At 39.2% G+C, this 24,381-nt stretch overlaps 1 protein-coding gene across 1 annotated transcript in view; it reads right to left on the reverse strand.

Annotated features, from left to right (window-relative positions):
* Positions 1–24,381, reverse strand: part of LOC138853474 (neuferricin) — an 86,562-nt gene that overhangs the window by 35,380 nt on the left and 26,801 nt on the right. Inside the window, exon 2 of the mRNA XM_070090246.1 lies at positions 5,248–5,388. Within this exon, the coding sequence (XP_069946347.1) occupies positions 5,248–5,388 (141 nt within the window). The remainder of the gene's footprint in view (positions 1–5,247; positions 5,389–24,381) is intronic.

Here is a 24,381-nt window from a genome sequence, read left to right on the forward strand (position 1 = left end):
AACAAAAGTGCTGTATGTATTTTTATCCCTTCAGGAAGCTTGTTATTGACGAGTCTTTGATTTTGTTCAAAGGAAGACTCTCATTCAAGCAGTATATACCAAGCAAGAGGAAACGCTTTGGCATAAAGTTATTTGTTCTGTGTGATTGCAAAACTGGTCTGGTTTTGGATATAATTGTGTACACTGGCGGTAAAACAATGGAAGATACCAGGAAGTTACTGGGTATCTCTGGTGATGTGGTTAGAACAATGATGGAGCCATATCTTGGTAAGGGGCATATTTCATATACTGACAACTGGTACACAAGCCCTATACTCAGTGATTTCTTGTGAGTGAACATGACAGATGTGTGTGGCACAGTGCATAGAAATCGTAAACATATGCCTAGGTTCGATGCTGGCAGTCGTAGAGGTGAAGTGCAGGTGTTTGCTGCCAATGACATCATGGCATTTCAGTGGCATGACAAACGTGATGTCACACTGCTGACATCAGTTCACCGACACGAAATGGTAGACACTGGCAAGCAGAATAGAGAGACCAATGAACCCACTGTAAAACCTGCAGCTGTGATGGATTACAACCTCAATATGCACTTAGTGGACAAATGTGACATGCAGATTGGGTTTGCTGACTGTGTTCGCAAGAGTTATAAGTGGTACATAAAACTGTTTTTCCATCTTCTTGACATTTCCATGCTGAATGCTTATAATATGTATAAGTTGAAGACCAAGAAGAAACCCAAATACGGTGAATTTTGTTTGTCAGTCATCAGACAAATAATATTCAAGTACCAAGAAACAACACCTGCAATAGACCAGCGCCCACGAAATTATCAACACATGTCCTCTCGTCTGAGGCCTGGTGATCACTACCCCATACCACTGCCTGCTACTACTGCCAAGAAAAATGCTCAGAAGAGGTGTTTTGTCTGTGGACATACCACAAAACGCCCACAAAAACGCAGAGACACTCGTTTTATGTGTGAGGAGTGTAAAACACCCTTGTGCTTATACCCATGTTTCAAAGAATTCCACAAGCTGCAGCAGTTCTAGAAAAGTGTCCAGTGATTGTACATAGGTATATATATTATAGAACAATTGTAATAAACAATTTTTTATATTGTTTGTTTGTGTAAACAAGTTTTAGCAACATTATAATGATACGAGTGTTTTTGTTATAATTGTGTTATATTCAACGAGTGTATATTTGAACATTGCACAATAATTTGGTCTCACAGGCCACAAAAAATAAAATAGTGAAAAAAACAAGAAACCATCGAATACAAGTAAATCAAAGTTTACCGGGTGACCGGCAGTCGCCGCTGTTGCTGCTCGCAGATCAATTTCAGCAAACTTCAGGACTCTATATCTCGGTAAGTACTGATGGGAAAAAAAAATTGTGGGGACTAAAACAATCAGAAAAATAATCTTAACATTTTCATAAGAAAAAATAATTTTTTTTTTTAGAATATTTTGCGACACCAGGAGACACTTCAGGATTGGGCCCTTTGACAGTCAAAGGTTTAATACTTTCAGGTGTCTGGAATGGAATAATTGGATTTACATTATTTCTAATGGGGAAAATGAATTCAGATATCATCAGATTCGGGTTTAGTCACTCTCTCTGGAACAGATTAATTACGATAACCGGAGGTCCACTGTAAATGATGTACGTACACCAGTTTATTTGTACATTATGGTTTTCTTACGAAATAAGTAATCTAATGCAGTTTGCCTCACAAACTCCGTTCTCTCTTATACTAACACATCTGAAGGAGGAAGAATATATAGCAGGAGCAAGAATGCCCCTGATCATCGTCCTCCCCCGCCACCACATACATAATGACATACATATTTCATTCATACTAGAGTGTACGTATATCAGGTTTTTATGTTATTTATATTGTTTATTGTGTCATATTAGATGAATTGTTATAGATAAATAAGCCATAGAGATGATAACAGTGTCATGCCTCCTGACAGCAGGAACGGATTAATTGGATTTACATTATTTCTTATGGGAAATACTGCTTCGACTTTAGGACGTTTCAACTTTAGTTCCAGTGTACTAGTAATGTAATAAACAGAATAGAGAAAATCAGCTCTAATATACATTGCATAGGTATGCATATTGGTCAGAAATTCCTGCCGTAAGTGCAAGGTGTCGGTAAACAAGTACGTTGCTAGGTGAGGGGTCTGTAATATACATAGCTTTAGACATAAAAAAAATGATAAAAATCTGGCGTAAATAATAGGAAAATTTAAATGAGCATTTTTGCCAGTGGAATTGACATGTGATCATTTTCTGCCAACTTCAACACACCACAAAACTAAAGGTTGTCCATTGATTTCAGTTTTCCTTATCAAGTTCAATTAGAAAAACTGACTTTAAATCTGTTAGAAAAAAATTATTTTCAAAACTTTGCCGTAATGGGGTTCTTTTCAAGTTTCCCACAGATTAAGGATTCAATGCTATTCTGGAAAATAACTGCAATACAAGGAATGAGTAAGACAGAAGCAGGGAAGAAACATGTACCACAAGGCTTACTATTCCTGCAAAACTTAATAATGAAGAAAATCTATCCTGGCTCCCTCAACTCCCTAGTTGGAAAGTTAAGACATGTGTTAGTTTGTCGTGGGAATACACACAACATTCACCAGGACTGCTTAACCCTTTCAGAGTTTCCGATGTACTAGTACGGCTTATGCACCAGGGTACTAGTACGCCTAACATGACTCACGAAATCATAATGACACGATTGCAAACAAACCATACCATGGGCGGGATTTGAACCCGCGGTCAGAGAGTCTCAAAACTCCGGACCGTCGCTTTAGCCACTGGACCAGCTAGCCTTATTGTGGCTAGCTGATCCAGTGGCTAACGCGACGGTCTGGAGTTTTGAGACTCTCTGACCGCGGGTTCAAATCCCGCCCGTGGTATGGTTTGTTTGCAATCATGTCATTATAATTTCGTGAGTCATGTTAACGGCTTTGAAGGGACTTGAGCTAGAGTTCGTCACGGCCACGCTAGCTGGAGATTCGTCTGTAAAAACTTGCATTTGTGGTCACAGTGGTGCCTATGCTAACCTTCCTATGGTGTAGAAATATACCTAGTTGGACGAATCTTATTGTGGCTAGCTGGTCCAGTGGCTAACGCGATGGTCTGGAGTTTTGAGACTCTCAGACCACGGGTTCAAATCCCGTCCGTGGTATGGTTTTTTTTAGTACGCCTAAATTCTAGCGCCTTCAAATCTAGCAAGAGAAAGCTGGTAGGCCTACATATGAAAGAATGGGTCTATGAGGTCAGAGTGCGCAGTATAAAAAAATCCTGCAGCACACAGTGCATAATGAGAAAAAAAAATTTGACCGTGTTTTTGGTTTAAAACAGCAACTTTGCACTGTATTTTCGTATGGTATTTATGGCTGTATTCTAGTTTTCCTGGTCTCATTTTATAGAATGGAAGACATATTACAGAAATTGAGATGATTTTGATTGGTTTCACAATGAAAAGTACCTTGAAATTGAGCTCAAAGTAGCAAAAACGTTCGATTTTTGCCAAAGTTAAAAAATAAACAAATCATGCCATGCGTCCAATACACGTCAACTGGTGAGTCTAATATTCTTTCACAAGTGCACTGATATTATTTATACCATTTCTACACTAATGCAGTAGTCTGCATAACAGTAGATCTATTTTTTGTGAGAATAAAAATTCAAAGTGGAAAGCAACAGAAATGTAAGAGGGGCCTGGGGACGTGACTAATGAACAGAGGAAATGCTATTTTAGTGCCAGGAATGTCTGTCTTGTTTATTCTGGACCCTATTTGGAAATTGGCATCTTTTGAAATTTGTGTGAAATTGGCAAAATTGCTAATTTCTGACCACTTTATTGGACAGTTGAAATCGGTAAATGGGTGGTTTTCTGTACTCATTCGATAGAAAAAATGGAGTTCTAGCGAATTAGTTATGATTTTTGTCAACTAGTGCACTGGAATTGGCTGAAAATAGGGCTCAAAGTGGGCAAAATCACCGATGCGTAAACATTGTCGAGATCGCTAACTTCGTGAGAGCATAATTCTGTAAGTTTTCCATCAAATTTCTTACTTAGGGTGTCATTATGATCGGGAAAAGATTCTCCATCTTTTCATAAAAAAATTTCCGAAAAATTTTCAACCCCGAGAACAAGTTTAGGAAAGAACCTCTCAACCCTGAAAGGGTTAATAGACTGCACTATGAGATGTATATCTGAATAACAAGTTATATGGCAGAATTGTTCACTAATACATCAGTGATTATACATAAAGAAAAATCTTACAAATGATAAATTAGAGGGGAGATATCATTGAAGTGTACAAGTGGATGACGGGCATAAACAAGGGAGACATTAATAAAGTACTGAGGGTGTCGAACCAGGTAAGAACCAGGAATAATGGATTTAAGTTGGATAAATTTAGATTTAGAAAGGACATAGGTAAGTACTGGTTTTCTAACAGAGTTGTAGATGCGTGGAACAGTCTTCCCAGTGGGCTGATAGAGGTTAGGACCTTGGGTAGCTTTAAGAAGAGACTGGACAAATATATGAGTGGGAGGGGCTGGGTTTGATTGGTGTCAAGGGGTACGGGAGTTATTTCTTGAGTAGCTTTAGGTAGATGTCGTTTTGATAAGGACCTGCCTCGTATGGGCCAGTAGGCCTTCTGCAGTGTTCCTACATTCTTATGTTCTTATGTTCTTATGGGGTGATAGAGGCTAGGACCTTGGGTAGCTTTAAGAAGAGACTGGACAAATATATGAGTGGGAGGGGCTGGGTTTGATTGGTGTTAAGGGGTACGGGAGTTATTTCTTGAGTAGCTTTAGGTAGATGTCGTTTTGATAAGGACCTGCCTCGTATGGGCCAGTAGGCCTTCTGCAGTGTTCCTACATTCTTATTATGTTCTTATGAGTGGGAGGGGCTGGGTTTGATTGGTGTCAAGGGGTACGGGAGTTATTTCTTGAGTAGCTTTAGGTAGATGTCGTTTTGATAAGGACCTGCCTCGTATGGGCCAGTAGGCCTTCTGCAGTGTTCCTACATTCTTATGTTCTTATGTTCTTATAACTGTATAATAAGGATTACATGTATCTGGTGTCTAATAAAAAAAATTAATGTAAAACTTACAATGAATGAAACACTACAACATTAACTAATAAAACACTAATCATTAGTGCATACTTTAATCAAGACAGGAAAATTTTTCCAGATGCAATACTTACCTACATACTTGTAGTCACTTTCATAGAATTTGACCCATTCATCAAGACCAATATAATCTGAACTTGACAGCCCAGAGATATCATCAGTAAGACCCTCCTCGGTAAAGTCTCCAGTTACAAATGCTCGACTTCCATCACGACCTGTAAACACACAAAGAAACAATGAAGTATAATACAGCCTCTCCTCACTTAACGACAGATTTCCATTCCTAAGACCACATCAGTAAACGAATTTGTCGCAAAGTGAGGAGCATACTATTGTTATTTATTTATTTATGTCTTTGCAAATGGTACATTGAGATTATGTATTTACAATAATGGGTTTCAATGCAAAGAGAGCCTCTATGATGCCTAGGCATTATGGGCCGACTTAACATGATTGGCTTACTGACTACTTAACACTAAGAATTATATCATAGTTGTACAGTAGATTATTAATTATATCATAGTTGTACAGTAGATTATTAATTATATCATAGTTGTACAGTAGATTGTTAATTATAAGTGAATCTAATTTATGTAAGACAAAAGATATATTCATATATTCAAAAATGTTTTTTGTGAAACAACGATTCAATTACATTCCTGTCGACAATGGATAAAACGTTCAAAAGTAATTATTGAAATTATGATATGGGAATACGTATTGAGTATAGGAGTACTGAATATTGAGCATTTAGTCTAGGGTGATTAAGTGGCTTTTGAGAAGAGTCTTAAATTGATTTTCAGACCGGGTTACTTTAGTATCTTCTGGTAATGAATTCCATATTTTGGGGCCCTTTATGTGCATAGAGTTTTTACACAGTGTGATATGGACATGAGGTATATCAAAAAGAGATCTGTGTCTCGTGTTATGGTCATGTGTCCTGTTAAGGTTGGTGAGGAGAAGTTTGAGTGGAGGGTTTATATTTGCGTGTATTGTTCTGTGTATGTAGTAGGCACATGAATAAGTATGGATGTTATTAATGGTGAGCAGATTAAGACTTCTGAAAATTGGTGGAGTATGCTGGCGGGAGTGGGAATTTGTTATTCTGACTGCTGCCTTTGCTGGGTTATTAGAGGTCTTAGGTGATTTAATGTTGTTGATCCCCATGCACAAATTCCATATGTGAGAAAGGGTATATGAGTGAATGGTAGTGCCAGGAGAGCTGATTGTGAAACGTAGTACCATATCTTGGATAGTATGCCTATAGTCTTAGAGATTTCCTTGGTGATTTGTTGTATATGTGTCTGGAACTTAAGGCTACTGTCAAGGTGGATACCTAGGAATTTTCCCTCTGCGAGTCTTGTGACTGGTGATCCGTTTAGCATTAAGTTAAGTGGAACATTTGCAGCTTTGTTTCCAAATTGAATGAAATAGGTTTTATCAGTATTCAGGGTAAGTTTATTAGTCATCATCAAGGCAGATATTTTCTGCAATTCGGCATTGACAGTGTTGGCGAATATGACAGGGTTTGGGAGGGAGAAGACGTATGGAGTGTCATCTGCAAATAATATGGATTTGAGTAGCTGTGATACATTTGGTAGATCATTGACATTGATGAGAAAGAGGAGTGGTCCAAGGACATTTCCCTGTGGGACTCCTACTGTGATTGGTTGGGTGGAAGAGTTTGAACCATTTGCACACACATATTGAATTCTGCTACTAAGGTATGACTTTAGGTAGTTGAGGGAGTGGCCTCTGATACCATAGTGCGTTAATTTGGAGTACAGCAGTTCATGGTCGACTGTATCAGAAGCTTTACGTAAATGCCCAGCGGGACTCCTTTCTTTTCGAGTGCGGTATATATTAGTTTTAGGATGTGTATGATAGCATCATTTGTGCTTTTATTATTCCTGAATTCAAACTGACAAGGGTTTAATATGTTGTGTGAGACGAGGTAGGAATAGATCCGTCTATGAATTAATTTTTCAAAGATTTTAGAGAGCAGTGGTAAGTTAGATATTGGTCTATAGTTATTCAAGTCAGCTTGGTCACCTTTATGGATCGGAGTGACCCCTCACTATTTTGAGGATTGTTGGAAAGGTAGATGATTCAATGGATTTGTTAGTGTTGCAATAATTGGTGACAATACTTGAGAAGATTTTTTTGTACATAAAAGCAGGCAAGTTGTTTATGTCTCCTGCTGTGTTTTTAAGGGTGTTGATGAGCGAGACTTCTGGAGGGTTCGTTGGAGCTAGGAATAGCCTATTTGGGTAGGTACCTATGAGGCAGTCTAATGGACGGGTGTTTGAGCTTGGTATTTTGTTCGCTAGATTTTTTCCTATGGTTGTGAAGGCTTACTCAGCCCTGTAACAACTTCAGACAGTATTACCAAGGCTGGCTCCTCCTCAGGAAAATTAGTGAATAGAAAAAGAAATAATAACAGACAAACATAAACACTTTATTATATAGAAAATATAAAACACTTAAATATGACACTGTGCTCTTGGGAGATTCTGAAGAGAAGTTGCAGAGATTGGTGGATGAATTTGGTAGGGTGTGCAAAAGAAGAAAATTAAAGGTGAATACAGGAAAAAGTAAGGTTATGAGGATAACAAAAAGATTAGGTGATGAAAGATTGAATATCAGATTGGAGGGAGAGAGTATGGAGGAGGTGAATGTATTCAGATATTTGGGAGTGGACGTGTCAGCGGATGGGTCTATGAAAGATGAGGTGAATCATAGAATTGATGAGGGAAAAAGAGTGAGTGGTGCACTTAGGAGTCTGTGGAGACAAAGAACTTTGTCCTTGGAGGCAAAGAGGGGAATGTATGAGAGTATAGTTTTACCAACGCTCTTATATGGGTGTGAAGCATGGGTGATGAATGTTGCAGCGAGGAGAAGGCTGGAGGCAGTGGAGATGTCATGTCTGAGGGCAATGTGTGGTGTGAATATAATGCAGAGAATTCGTAGTTTGGAAGTTAGGAGGAGGTGCGGGATTACCAAAACTGTTGAAGTGGCCCGGTGGCCTGGTGGCTAAAGCTCCCGCTTCACACACGGAGGGCCCGGGTTCGATTCCCGGCGGGTGGAAACATTTCGACACGTTTCCTTACACCTGTTGTCCTGTTCACCTAGCAGCAAATAGGTACCTGGGTGTTAGTCGACTGGTGTGGGTCGCATCCTGGGGGACAAGATTAAGGACCCCAATGGAAATAAGTTAGACAGTCCTCGATGACGCACTGACTTTCTTGGGTTATCCTGGGTGGCTAACCCTCCGGGGTTAAAAATCCGAACGAAATCTTATCTTATCTTATCTTATCTTGTCCAGATGGCTGAGGAAGGGTTGTTGAGGTGGTTCGGACATGTAGAGAGAATGGAGCGAAACAGAATGACTTCAAGAGTGTATCAGTCTGTAGTGGAAGGAAGGCGGGGTAGGGGTCGGCCTAGGAAAGGTTGGAGAGAGGGGGTAAAGGAGGTTTTGTGTGCGAGGGGCTTGGACTTCCAGCAGGTATGCATGAGCGTGTTTGATAGGAGTGAATGGAGACAAATGGTTTTTAATACTTGACGTGCTGTTGGAGTGTGAGCAAAGTAACATTTATGAAGGGGTTCAGGGAAACCGGCAGGCCGGACTTGAATCCTGGAGATGGGAAGTACAGTGCCTGCACTCTGAAGGAGGGGTGTTAATGTTGCAGTTTAAAAACTGTAGTGTAAAGCACCCTTCTGGCAAGACAGTGATGGAGTGAATGATGGTGAAAGTTTTTCTTTTTCGGGCCACCCTGCCTTGGTGGGAATCAGCCAGTGTGATAATAATAAAAAAAATAAATTAATCCTACATTAAAGAAAATGAAAAATGAAAAATATAAATGATAACTGAATTCAACGCTAATATATATAGGGGTGTCTGGTGTTGGTGACACTTGAGTGTTGAAATCGTAGCCGTTGCCGATGATGGGGGGGATTCGCAGGTGTTGGTTACAACCCACTGGCTAGTTCTTCACAGAATAGCCTTGAGTATTATATCCCAAAGACAGGAAAGCAGGTCCTTTACCACTGCAATGATGAGGGGTTACGTCCTGCAATTTCTTACAGGTGCACAGGTAATTAAATCCAAAAAGGGAAAGTCTCAGGACGTTAGTCCATCTCCATCAGTTCTGCTCGTTGATTGGCAGGTGACCCTCTCTGTCATCCAAGCTGGAAAGATAAACAGGTTACCCACTGCTTAAGAAATCACTCTCCATGATAAGTACAATACCTAAAAGATGTGGTGATTATACAACAGTCAACCTAGGGCAAGACTGAAAGGACTAAGTTTATTACTGGTCAAAATTGAAGCTTTCAACCAATAAATCCACTAGAATACAAGGCAGGCATGTACTTACAGTAGTGCTGGGAGCTGTGAGTCTAGTGATTACTGTTTGGACCGGAGCCCCACACGTCACCTTTCGGGGGGGGGAGGGGGGGAAGAAGGAGGGGAAGGGATAGCGGGAGCTAGACTGACCCTACCTTAACAAGCAGCCGGCAGTCAAACTATCACTTTCAGGGTGGGGGAAAAAAAGGCGGGAATAGCGGGAGCTTGACTTACCCTACCTTAACAAGTAGCCAGCAATGAAACTTTCACTTTTGGGGAGGGGAAAAAAGGCGGGAATAGCGGGAGCTTGACTTACCCTACCTTAACAAGTAGCCGGCAATGAAACTATTGTTACTAGTATGTACTCCCTCTTTACTCCTATCTATTGAACTTTTCCCTTACACTCCCCCATACCAAGACTTATAGTCAAGGAGTATAAGAATAGGCGAGGAAAAAATTCTAACATGTGGAAGTCGCGTAAGGCAAGAAATCTTCTACTGACTGTCACGACTTAACCAGTGAGAGAAATAATTGGATGAACCATTGATATACACAATATGGAACTTAAAAGCCTGGAGTGCCAATGTCCACCTCAAGAGGCAACTGTTGGTTCCCTTAAAAGTTTCTAGATATATCAAAGGTTTGTGGTCCGTTTCTAAAATGAATTCTTTTCCCAGCAAATAAAATTTAAGTTTGGAGATACCCCACACAAAGGCCAAACATTCCTTTTCTATGGTAGAGTATCTCGTTTCTGCGGGAAGGAGTTTCCGGCTTAGGAAGCATACAGGGAAGGGAGTACCATCATGGTATTGTAGTAGCACTGCACCTAAGCCAGTATTGGAGGCATCAGTTCTTAACCCTTTGAGGGTCGACAGGCCCTCTCCGAAACTCGTTCTCAGGGTCGGCCAAATTTCAAAAAAAAAAATTATTTTTTCTTATGAAAAAATAGTTTTTTTTTTTCTAAACATTATAGGATAAACAAAAAAAATTTAACATCAATACTTACGGAGATATGGATGCATGAAGTTTGCAGAAAATGAGCCGCGTATGGCAACAGCGGCGACTGCCGCTCACCCGGTAAACTTTAGTTTACTTGTATTTGAAGGTTTGTTGTTTTTTTCACTATTTTATTTTTTCACATAACTTATGTGGCCTATGAGACCAAAGTAAGGTGCAATGTACATATATACACTCGTTGTATACAACACAATAAGCACACAAACATAATTATCAATATATTGTTTACAAAACTTGTTTACAAAAACAAACAATACAAAACATTGTTTATTATTATTGTTCTATAATATATTATACCAATATACAGTCACTGAACATATTCCTATTAGTTCTGCAGCTTGTGGAACTCTGAAACATGGTGTCATACACAATGGTGTTTTATCTTTCTCCCTCATTCTATCTCTTTCAATCTGTCTCTCTCTTTCTATCTGTCTGTCTATCTCTGTCTCACAGGTACACATAAATACAAGTATACATAGTATAAATTACCTAGGATAACCCAAGAAATCCAGACAAAGTGCTATAATCTGCTTGAAGATGTGAGTAAAAGTGATGACACAGTCTTGTGGCTCTCTGAGACAGAGAGCTAGACGGATAGACAGATAGACAGGGAGCTTGACAGACAGACAAATAGACAGACAGAAATGTTAGTGTACCAGTACCAGTGTACTAGTGTTCCACCCTCCTCCTCCTCTTCCCCCTACTCTTCCTCATACTCTTCCTCTTCCTCCTCTTCCTCTTCCTCCTACTCTTCCTCTTCCTCCTACTCTTCCTCTTCCTCCTCCTCCTCTTCCTCCTCCTCCTCTTCTTCCTCTTCCTCCTCCTCCTCTTCTTCCTCCTCCTCCTCTTCCCCCTAATCTTCCTCCTACTATTCCTCTTCCTCCTCCTCTTCCTCTTATTCCTCTTCCTCCTACTCTTCCTCTTCCTCCTCCTCCTCTTCTTCCTCTTACCCCTACTCTTCCTCCTCCTCATCCATAGTGTAAATTACAAGGAGTCGGCAGCTGTCAAAGTGACATATTGGCTCATTACTCTTTCCCCCTCCGGCCTGTCAAAACAATGGGGTCGGATGCTGCTTCCCCTCCTCCATTTTATCTAATTATCTTTCTCCCTCATTCTATCTGTCTGTCTATCTCTGTCTCACAGGTACACATAAATACAAGTATACATAGTATAAATTACCTAGGATAACCCAAGAAACCCAGACAAAGTGCTATACTCTGCTTGAAGATGTGAGTAAAAGTGATGACGCAGTCTTGTGGCTCTCTGAGACAGAGAGCTAGATGGATAGACAGGGAGCTTGACAGACAGGCAAATAGACAGACAGAAATGTTAGTATACCAGCAAAAACAAAGGGAGGGCGATGTTCATCTCATCTTTTGGCATCAGCTCTACCCTCATTTACCCTCATCAAACGTCAGCACTTATCAGATGTTATCTCCCCTTATCTTGTTACTGTCATGGGTGAACATTTATTATTACATATTATTATTATTACCTATTATTATTATTATGTATTATTATTATTATGTATTATTATTATTATGTATTATTATTATTATGTATTATTATGTATTATTATTATGTATTATTGTTATCATTACGTATTCTTCTTCTTCCTCCTCCTCCTCCTCCTCTTCCTCCTCCTCCTCCTCCTCCTCTTCTTCCTCCTCCTCCTCCTCTTCTTCTTCCTCCTCCTCCTCCTCCTCCTCTGCCTCCTCCTCCTCTTGCCTCCTCCTCCTCTGCCTCCTCCTCCTCTGCCTCCTCCTCCTCTGCCTCCTCCTCCTCCTCCTCCATTCTTGGAACAAGTTTGAAGAGCTTGTAGTTCATAATCACTATCATTATCATCACCAATGCTCACATCTGAGTCTGGGATTTTGGAAAATAGGAGTTTCCTCTTTGATTCTGGTACAATTGAACGACGGCCCAGCACCAGAGGTGGAAGGCTGTGGGTTGTCTGGGTTTTCCTCACTATTACCCATATTATGGTCATTAGTTTCGGTCAAAACCTCACCAGAACCTTGAAACTCATCTTCACTGTCACTTCCATCTGTATTAGAACTGTCACTGGGGAACAAAAGTGTCCCAATTCGCCGAGGAGTGAGGAACTTCTTACCTCAGGGCACGGTGGAAATTGTGTACTATGATGGCATTCCCACAATGCACCACTGGGTCCCAGATTTTTTCCTACTGCGCACACCCACCACACAGACCCATTCTCTCACATCTAGGCTTATCAGCCTTTTCCTGCGAGATTTGAGGCCGCTAGAATTTATGCGTACTAGTACGACAAAAACCCCTACGCGTAAGACGTACTAGTACGACCAAAACCCTCAAAGGGTTAAACAAAATGTTTTATTAATATCTGGAATCTTAAGTATAGGGTCTTTCGAAAAGATACTTTTAATCTCATTAAACTTTTCCCGAGCTACGTCGGAAAGTTCAAGAGGTTCCTTCACAGACTTTTTAAGGAAGTTGGATAAGATACCTGTAAGATCAGTAAGGTTCGGGATAAACCGTGCATAAAAATTTACAGAACCAAGAAAGCTACGCATGAGCTTCTTGGTTTTGGGGAATTTAAATTCTAATAAAGCTTTGATCTTACTGGGGAGAGGCTGCAGAGAGTTATTAGAAAGTATCAGTCCAAGATATCTAATCTTGTTATACCCAAGGAAGCATTTCTTCGGCTTGGCAGTGAGGCCATGTGAGCGTAACCTACGCAAAACTGATGTTAATGTTTGGATATGTTCGCCCCACGTGGATGTCATTACGTAAATGTTATCAAAATAAACTGAAACGTTTGGCATATTACCCAAGACCTTTCTCATCAGTCTCACGTAGGTAGCACAGGCAGTTACCAAACCGAAGGGCATAGTTCTATATTGCATCAGTCCTTGGTGTGTAGGAAAAGCGGTGTACTGCTTAGAAGAAGGATCTAATATTACTTGATGATATGCCTGCGCAATATCAATCTGTGAAAAGAAGGAAGTGTCATAAAATTTGTGTAGATCGCTATCTATTAAGGGCATAGGCTCAGCATCCCACCGGGTTATAGCATTAAGGCCTCTGAAGTCAATAGCAAGTCTATATGAATTATCCTCCTTCTTAACCATGACTACTGGTGAACAATATGAAGATACTGAAGGTTCAATGATCTTTAGTTTTAATAATTTGTCTACCTCTCGGTCAAATGCATCCCTAAGATGAACTGGAACTGGGTATAATTTTCGTTTGATAGGATTGTCCGTCACTAAGTCAATCTTATGGACTACCGTTGAGGTAACACCTGGAATATCAGTAAAAACGTCTGTAAACTTACTCACACATTGAAGTAGTTCATGTCTCTTATGGTCATCCAAAGATTCATTAATATTAATGTTGGTTGCGTCCGAGTGGTCAAAAGTCACCAAGTCATGTAGTTCTTCATCATAGTCTAAGTTAGAGGTGTCAATTACGCACACCTTACATTCTTCAGTTGTCGTATCAAGTTCCTGTGGAAAAACTAAGTCAAAGTTATTAAGGCAGTTAACGGAATTTCTTCGGTAATATTTCTTAAGGATGTTGATATGATAAAGTTTATGTTTCCCCTTGACTTCTATGAGGTAGTCAACTTTCCCACAAATTTTTAATACTTTATACGGACCTTTCCATGCTACTAATAATTTATTTGACTTGATAGCCAAAAGTACAAGAACTTCATCTCCTACTTTAAAACTTCTCCTCTGACTTTTGGAATCAAAATAGGTTTTGTACTGGTCCATTGACAAGCTTAGGTTTTTTGAAACTATGTCAGAGGTCTCCTCAAGTTTGGATCTAAGGTCAAGGAGAAACTGGTAAAAAGACTGAACCTCAGCACTCATCTCCTCATTAGTCCATAAGTCATGAAGGATGGACAATGGGCCTCTGGCCTGTCTACCATAGAGAAGTTCAAAAGGTGAAAACCCCAAAGAGTCACTGGGAACTTCCCTCATGGCAAACAAAGCACAGGGTAGGTAACAATGCCACTCCTTAGGTTTAAGGGAGCAAAGTTTCCTTAAAATGGACTTGAGAATCGAATGCTGGCGCTCAATCCTCCCATTACAGCTGGGATGATAGGGTGTGGTGAAGAGAGGCTTCACTCCCAGAAGTTGGTATAGATGTTGCATTAAGTCAGATGTGAATTGTGTCCCACGGTCAGACAAAATTTCTCAAGGGATACCCACTCTGGAGAAGATGGACAAAAGGGCTTCAGCCACCTCTGTAGTAGTTATGGTCTTTAAGGGTATGGCTTCAGGGAAACTCGAAGCATAATCAACTAATGTTAATATATATCTATGTCCCCAAGATGACAATGGAGATAAAGGACCAACGATGTCAATAGCTACTCTTTCAAAAGGTACTGTAAAGACTGGCATTTTGACCATAGGTACTCGCCTGGTACCTCGGGAGGATGACAGTTGGCAAACTTTACACGATCAACAATAGGTAGTGATATCTGAGGACATTTTTGGCCAAAAATAGGTTTCCCTAATTTTATTTAAGGCTTTACGATGAGAGAAATGTCCGGCCACTGGCAGGTCATGAGCCATTTTAAGAACAGTCTCTCTGCATTGACTTGGAACAACTAAGATGGAATAGTCTATCTCATCTGAATTTAATTTGAATACTGACTTGTACAAGATACCTTTTATATATTCAAATTTATATGAAAAGTTTTTCCTTTGGATAACTTGATTTTGTTTAGCGGCATTATGGCAATTCTGAAGAGAAGGGCAATTACGTTGGAAATTGACAAAGGAGTCCTTCGATATATCTAAAGGCTTAAAGTCAGGGAAAATCAAAGGATGGACAGTAGGAGAAACCTGGGCTTTGGTCTGAGCCCTAGTCAACACATTTATGGTATCGGAGGTGATATCTTCACTTTCATCTAACAAGTGAACCGGTGATCCTACTACCTCGCTTTCGAGAGTAGCATCACTGGTTTTTAATCCCACATGAATCTCACGAGACGTTGTCTCATCTGAACTTTCGAGGGGCTTCTCTGACTCTACAGGAAGAGGATCTGAAACACTTATGTCCACCTTTGGTGATGAAAGGTCAACCTCAGAAGGAAGAATGGCACCTTTTACATTACCTATTAGTATGGAGCAAGAAGTGATGGGAGCTAGTACGGCTTCAGACCAACCTGTGAACCATTTAGACCTAATGTAACAACGGATGGTAGGAAAAGTGTCCGTACGGCCCAAGTAGTCTGAAAGTATAGCATAGGAATGAGTTTCTTTAAGGTTAGGGAACAGCTTATCAGAAATGACTGTACATGCGCATCCAATGTCTCGTAAAATGGTAGATACATTAAGTCCATTAACTGTTCCTGAACAGAAGGGTGCTTGGTCATTACAGTCTTTAAAACATCTTCCAACTTTTTGGACCTTCTTAGAAGGACAATCTGGACGTTTATGTCCCTTAACACCACACAAATGACAAACAGGAATAAAAGAAGTCATTTTACTTTCCACTAGAGGCTTTGATTTCTTAAGGTCTGATGAACCCTTGCCCTTAGGGTTCGATCCCTTTAGGTCTTTATAGGAATTGTGAGCCTCAGCATACAGGTCAGCAGCCTCAGCAACTTCCTCAGTTTTAATCAGGTTACGTTCTCTAATGAATGTTCGTATCTGGTGAGGAAGAGCTGTCAGGAACTGGTCAGCAACCATGAAGTCTCTAAGAGATTCATAACTGTGATCAATTCCTGAACTCTCTATCCAAAAGTCGGACAAACGAAAGTGTTACCTGTAACTGCTGAAAGTTCTGGCCAGGCTGTAAGGTGGCATACCTGAAATCTTTCATGTAAGAATTTGTGGTTTTTTTGATATGCTTTAAGGATTGCCTTCTTCAGTAGGTTATAATTACATATGATATCCTGCGACAAAGTTGCATAGATATTCAAGGCTGTACTAGAAAATAACATTCCTAACCTGGTAGCCCAAGTGTCAGCAGGTCATTCACAGAGGGTAGTGGTATTTTCAAACCTGATAATGTATGAAGTTATGTCTTCCCCCTCTGTGAAGGGAGGTAAATTAGGTGTTGGAATATGTGCACTGACTGCACGTTGTTCCATTACTCCTTCCTCTAATTGTTGTTGTGTAAAAGTTAGCTTTCTATTCTCTAATTCAAGGCGAGATTTTTCGAGCTCGTGATCCTTTTCTCTCTCTATTAACTCAAGTTCTCTAGCTTTTTCCTCACGTTCTCTAGCTTTTTCCTCAACTTCTCCATCCTTTGCTCTTTCCTCAAGTTCTCTTAATTTAACCTGTTCCTCACATATCTTAGCTTGTTCCTCACGTATTTTAGCTTGTTCCTCACGTTCCCTATCCTTTGCTCTTTCCTCAAGTTCTCTTAATTTAACTTGTTCTTCACGTGCTCTAGCTCTCTCCTCACGATCAAGTCTATCACGCTCCTTTTTGTCTTCTCTCTCTCTTTCTAACTGTCTTTCTTGGATTTCTCTCTCAATTCTCTCTCTTTTTCTTCTTCTCTTTCCCTTTCTAACTGTCTTTCTTCTCTCTCAATTCTCTCTCTTTCAAGTCTTTCCTGGATCTTAGCACAAATGAAAGATTCTAAATTTTTCCCTGTTATTCCTAACTTACTTCCAGCATTCATCCAAAACTGGTATTCATCCATACTTGCAAGAATAACTTAAATTATCAGGGGAAATGAAACGGGTATTAAAGAAAACGGAGGGTTCAATTCCTGCTCCGCTCAAACTGTAAATAAACCAGAGGGCTCGATCCCTACTTCAATTAAACAATATGTATTAATTAAAACGAAGGGTTCTATGCCGGCTCCGAGCAAACAGTAAGTAGAATGGGGTTACTTGACCATCCAATCTTCTCACCAACAAATCAAGAGTGCCCTATGACAGTTCCCTTGATATAATAAAGAGCTCAATGAAACAAATTGTCACTGGAAAATCTCGGGTCCCTAGAGTCTAATCCTCCAAAGTGTTTCAAGTTCACACAAAAATAGATGGCAGAATTAACTAGTATTCCTGCCTTGACTTGACTTACAATAAATTGAGACTAACAATCACCAAATCTTTTAAATACCTGTACTGTAGTCCTACCATAGAGAATGATTACTCATGGCTGGTGGTAACTGTCTGTGGTATGAGGCGTTGAAGTTCCAATGGTAGATTCGAGATGGAGTTGAATCTTGATTCAGTCGAGTTGATCCTGGCAAGGTCGCCACTTGTGAAGGCTTTTATTTTATTTATTTTTATTTTTATTTTCAATTTGTGCTTACTCAGCCCTGTAACAACTTCAATCAGTATTACCAAGGCTGGCTTTATTTTATTTAAAAATTTGAGCACACATACAGAGGTACAACAAATACAGGTAAGAGCAGTATGCCAAAGCCACTTATACTATGCATAGCATTACGGGCTGGCTTAAAATTAACTTAAGATTAACTAAGCAATGATGAAATCAGTGATAAAACATTAATGTAAACAGGTTACTATAAAGCACAAGTGAGTATTACAAAGACAGGTCATATGGTTGTATGCATTGTTGTACATTCAGTAGAATGGAGTATTCTGTTAGGTAGTGTATTTAAAAAATAATAAAGTTAGATTGGGTTTTAGGTTTAACATTTATGTGATATAATTGTGAGAAACATTTAAGATATACAATTTATAAGGTTCAGTTATTCAGTATTTATTTTGTTTTGGGTGAGTAAGTGATCTTTGAGAAGAGACTTGAATTTATAAACAGGTAGTGTTTCTTTTATATTTACAGGTAATGAATTCCAGATTTTAGGGCCTTTTATGTGCATTGAGTTTTTACATAGTGTGAGATGGACACGAGGAACATCAAAGAGTGATCTGTGCCTTGTATTATGGTCATGTGTTCTGTTGAGGTTGGCAAGGAGATGTTTGAGGGGAGGGTTAATATCAGAGTTAAGTGTTCTATGTATGTAATAGGTGCAGTAGTAAGTATGGATGTTTTGTATGGTGAGGAGGTTTAGTGTATTGAATATTGGTGGAGTGTGCTGCCTATAGTGAGAATTTGTTATCATTCTAACTGCAGCCTTTTGTTGGGTAATTAGTGGTCTGAGATGGTTACTTGTTGTTGAGCCCCATGCACAAATTCCATAGGTGAGATAGGGGTAAATAAGAGAGTGATATAGGGCCAGGAGGGCTGACTGTGGAGCATAGTACCGTATCTTCGATAGTATGCCTACAGTCTTGGAAATTTTCTTAGAAATTTGTTGTATATGTGTATGAAATTTGAGTCTATTATCAAGGTGGATTCCTAAGAATTTTCCCTCTGTTAGCTTTGTGATAGGTGATCCGTTTATCATTATGTTAAGAGGGATATCTGTAGCTCTGTTACCAAACTGAATGAAGTAGGTTTTGTAAATGTTTAGTGTAAGTTTGTTAGTTCTCATCCAGGTAGATATTTTCTGTAATTCGGTATTTACAGTATTGGCTAGCGTGACTGGGCTCGGGTGGGAGAAGACGTATGTAGTGTCATCTGCAAATAGTGTGGGTTTGAGTAGTTGCGAAGCATTTGGTAGGTCATTTATGTATAGGAGAAAGAGAAGAGGGCCAAGGACACTTCCCTGTGGGACACCAACTGTAATTGGTTGTGCAGAGGAGTTTGCCCCATTTGCATACACATATTGGCTTCTGTTGCTGAGGTATGACTTGAGGTAGTTGAGGGAGTGCCCTCTTATACCATAGTGTGACAATTTTACGTGGTGCAAGTCATGGTCAACTGTATCAAAAGCTTTACGTAAGTCAATGAAGATCCCCAGTGGGACTTCTTTTTTCTCTATTGCAGTGTATATATGTTCTAGCATGTGTATAATAGCATCATTAGTATTTTTATTAGGCCTGAATCCAAATTGGCAGGGGTTGAGTATGTTTTGGGAGATAAGGTAGGAGTAGATTCGTTTATGAATTAATTTTTCGAAGATTTTTGAGAGAGGGTGTAAGTTGGATATTGGCCTATAGTTATTCAACTCTGTTTGGTCTCCTCCTTTGTGGATCGGGGTGACCCTAGCTATTTTGAGTACTGTAGGGAAGGTGGAGGATTCAATGGATTTGTTAAAGAGTGTTGCAATGATTGGTGATAGCACTTGTGACACTTTTTTGTATATAAAGGGTGGTAAGGTATTTAAATCTCCTGCCTTGTTTTTTAGTGTGTTGATAATAAGGGAGACTTCGTATGGGTTAGTCGGAGCTAGGAACAGTGTGTTCGGGTAGTTGCCGGTGAGGTAGTCATTTGGTGGGGTATCTGAGCTTGGGATTTTATTGGCAAGGTTTTGTCCTATAGTGGAGAAGAAATCATTGAGTCTGTTTGCTGTTTCTGTTGGTGGGAGTTGGGGTTCATCTGATTTTGCTAATTTTATTTCGCTATTTCGTGATATCTTTTTTGTTCCTAGAATTTCTGATAGGGTTTTCCAGGTCTTTTTTATATCACCTCGTAAGTTGGATAATCTGTTCTCATAATACAATTTTTTTGTCCTTCTTATCAGGCTGGTTAGGACTGACGAGTAACGTTTTGTTTGGTCTCTGGTTATGTGACCCATTCTGTACTGTTTTTCATATTGGTGTTTTGTATTTATGGATTTGAGAATGCTGGGTGTTAGCCAGGGACTGTTCAGTCTCTTAGCTGTCATCTGTTTAGTTTTTTTAGGGCAGTGCTTGTTATAGAGGTATTGGGTCTTTTTTAGAAAATTATTAATACATTCGTCAATATCTGTATAGATTTCTAGCTCAGTGTGCCAGTCAATGTTTGCTACTGCTGTTGTGAAGTTATTAATGGCTGCCTCATTGTGAAGTCTGAAGGTGACTTTAGTAGTGTCTTGGGGTAATTTACCAAGAGTTGTTATGAGGAAAGTCGGGTAGTGGTCTGTGGTATTATCTGTAATTATGCCTGATTTTAAAGGGGATATGGTGTTGGTCCAGATGTGGTCAAGTAGGGAAACACTAGTCTCTGTAACTCTTGTAGGTTTTGTTACTGTTGGTAGCAACATACAGTTACTCATTGTGTTTGTGAATTCAGTAACGTGTGGGTCCTGGTCTTGCAGGAGATTTATATTGAAGTCACCTGAGAGTAGTAAGTGATCTTTGTTCATGCGTGCATCAGTTATCATACTTCCTAGGTTTTGACTAAATTGGCTAATGTTTGACTGTGGAACTCTGTAGATGTTTATCAATGTGAGAGGTTTTTGTAGGTATTTGGATTTGAATTTGGCTATTATATATTCCCCATGTTCATCCCTTGTGCAAGTATTAGTGATACATTCTAGTTGGTCTGAGTAGTATATGGCTGTGCCACCCCCTTGTTGGTCTGGCCTACAGTTGTGTATGGCTGTGTAACCAGGAATGGCATAGACATCTGTACTATCAGGCTTTAGCCAGGTTTCAGTTAGTGTAATGATGGACATATTGGCATGTAAAGAATTTAGTAATGCTATGAGGTCATCGTAATGCTTGCTTAAAGATCTGATATTGTAGTTAAAGATAGTTATGTTGTTGTTGGCACTGAGAAGTGCCTTTGATTGTTCTGCAGTGTAGTAATTACAGTAACTGTTTGATTCATTTAAGTCATTAAATAAGAGGTTGGTATCAGGATCAATGCTTGTAATCATAAGATTTGTAGTGAATCTATAGTTAGAATTAAGTATAAAACAAAGTAAATAGTCTTAAGCTAAAAAATAGCACCTGAATTATTTAACAAATGTAAAATAATGAGCTAAGGTAGTTTTTTTTTTTTTTTTTTTTTTTAAGCTAAAATAAAGGAGACAATATAAAAGGGACTAATACAAATATTGTGATGATCAAATAATGGAGCTTGGGAATATGATAGTAGGTAGAACTATAAAGGTAATTCTTTAAAGTTAGAATTATAGTATAAAATAATAATATAAAAGGGACTAATATAAGTTGTGGTGAAGAATAAAGTGGTAATCAAATAATGAGCTTTGGAATATAATGGCAAAATTGTGAACTTATTCTACTTTAGCACCTGAGAATAGCACCTTGATTATTTTAACAATTGTGAATATATAAACTAGGGTAGTTATATAAAGCTAAAATAAAGGAGAAAATATATAAGGGACTAAAATTAAGTAATGGTAAACAAAGTTAAATGGACAGGTGGTCACTATGAAATAATATTGGTTTAGGAGTAAGATCTGATTTGTAATATTAAATAAATTGAGCAGTTTATTGCATAATAAAAGTAAAAAAAAATGAGGTAGTTGGTACTAGCTAGCAAAAGATAGTTTTGGTACTTGCAAAAAAGTAATTGGAATATACACTAATTGCATACACAATGAAAAGTGACTAAAAAAACAAGTAGTGATAAACAAAATTAAATGGACAGGTAAGAATAATGAATATTATTAATTTGGAGTAAGATTTGACTTGTAGTTTAAAATTATGAGCAATTAATAGCAGTAAGAAAGAAGTATAGAGTATTGGAGGTAGTTGGCATTAGCTAGTGATGAAAAATAATAAAAATAATTATGCACAATATAATAGTAACGTACACTATATGTACCACACGTATATATGTATTAAGGGCACTTATCTAATCTGTTAAAGAAATGTCAGCTTTTCTAAGGAAGGTAGAGAAATCGTGTTCATTTGAGATGGTATATTGTTGTCCTGTTGATGTTTTCCTTACTAGTATTTTCCCATCTCGCGTGAAACACTGGTGTATTTTGTTTTCCTGTTTAAGTTTTCTCAGCCTGAACAGAAGGTTTTGACGTTTTTTTGTTAGACACTCATTTATGTACACTCCATTTTTCATTGTAATTGCTGATTATTACTGCATCAGACAACTTATCTTGTTCAGTTTTGTCGTCTTGGAAATCAAGGTATTCATTTAGTCGAGTGTGCATGTTCTGATTCCAGTCCTTGATTGCTTCTTCAACCTTCATATTTATTGTTGTTATTTGCTCAGTGTGACTGGCTATAGCTGCTTTTAGAGTATTTTCTGTGTCAACACTTCCCGATGTAATCTTCTCTTCAAGGTTTTGGATCTTATTCTCGAGGTTGATTATCTTGGATTCTCGTCACTCGAGTGTTGCTTTGATATCTTTGATTTCATTTTCTAGAGCAACGATGTAGTCCTTGATATTGTCAGGAATAATCATACCTGAGTTATCATGGGTGAATCCTTTGAAGGGAGTGGAGTTGGAGGGGGAGTCAGCCATGTTTGTTGTTGTTGTTGTTGTTCCTTGGGTGGCGGCGGTGAGGGGGGTTGATGATACACTGGCGTCCTGCTAGTATTATATCCCGATGACAGGAAAGCAGGTCCTTTACCACCGCAATGATGAGGGGTTACATCCTGCAATTTCTTACAGGTGCACAGGTAATTAAATCCAAAAAGGGGAAGTCTCAGGACGTTAGTCCATCTCCATCAGTTCTGCTCGTTGATTGGCAGGTGACCCTCTCTGTTATCCAAGCTGGAAAGATAGACAGGTTACCCACTGCTTAAGAAATCACTCTCCATGATAAGTACAATACCTAAAAGATGTGGTGATTATTACAACAGTCAACCTAGAGCAAGACTGAAAGGACTAAGTTTATTATTGGTCAAAAGTGAAGCTTTCAACCAATAAATCCACTAGAATACAAGGCAGGCATGTACTTACAGTAGTGCTGGGAGCTGTGAGTCTAGTGATTACTGTTTGGACCGGAGCCCCACACGTCACCTTTCGGGAGGGGGGGGGAAGAAGGAGGGGAAGGGATAGCGGGAGCTAGACTGACCCTACCTTAACAAGCAGCCGGCAGTCAAACTATCACTTTCGGGGTGGGGGAAAAAAGGCGGGAATAGCGGGAGCTTGATTTACCCTACCTTAACAAGTAGCCGGCAATGAAACTATCACTTTTGGGGAGGGGAAGAAAGGCGGGAATAGCGGGAGCTTGACTTACCCTACCTTAACAAGTAGCCGGCAATGAAACTATTGTTACTATATACTCCCTCTCTACTCCTATCTATTGAACTTTTCCCTCACAGTGGTGGAGAAGAAAACATTGAGTCTGTTTGCTTTTTCAGTTGGTGTGAGTAGGGGTTCATCTGATTTGTTAATTTGATTGTTTTGGTTTTGGATAACTTTTTAGCTCCAAGAATTTCAGATAGAGTTTTCCAGGTCTTTTTCATATCACCTTTGATGTTATGTAATCTATTTTCATAATAGAATTTTTTAGATCTTCTTATCAGGCTGGTAAGAGCTGATGAGTAATGTTTAGACTGGTCTCTAGTTATTTGCCCCATTCTATACTGTTTTTCATATTTGTGCTTCGTGTTAATGGATTTGAGGATGCTGGGTGTTAGCCGGGGACTATTCAGTCTCTTTGCTGTTATCTGTTCAGTTTTTTGGGGGGCAATGTTTGTTGTAGAGGTAATGGGCTTTTTTTTAGAAAATTATTTATACATTCATTCACATCTGTATATGTTTCGAGCTCATTTTTGCCAGTCGATGTTATTCATAGCTGCTATAAAGTTCTTAACAGCTGTCTCGTTATGTAATCTGAAGGTAACTTTAGTAATGTCTTGGGGCAATTTACCTAGATTAGTTATGAGAAAAGTTGGGTAGTAGTCTGTAGCACTGTCTGTGATTATGCATTATGCCTGATTTTAAAGGGGATATGGTGTTAGTCCAGATGTGGTCTATTAAGGAGATACTTGTCTCGGTGATTCTTGTAGGTTTAGATATTGTTGGTAGTGAGTTTGTGTCATCCATCTTTGATATGGTTTTAATCACCTTTGCACCATTTATAACATTTCTGGTATACACCTACCATCCGACTTACAACCTGCTCGACATACGTCCGTGCATCTGGCAGCTGGGCTGGGCC

Source organism: Cherax quadricarinatus, chromosome 31, assembly GCF_038502225.1.
Source record: "Cherax quadricarinatus isolate ZL_2023a chromosome 31, ASM3850222v1, whole genome shotgun sequence".
Lineage (NCBI taxonomy): Eukaryota > Metazoa > Arthropoda > Malacostraca > Decapoda > Parastacidae > Cherax > Cherax quadricarinatus.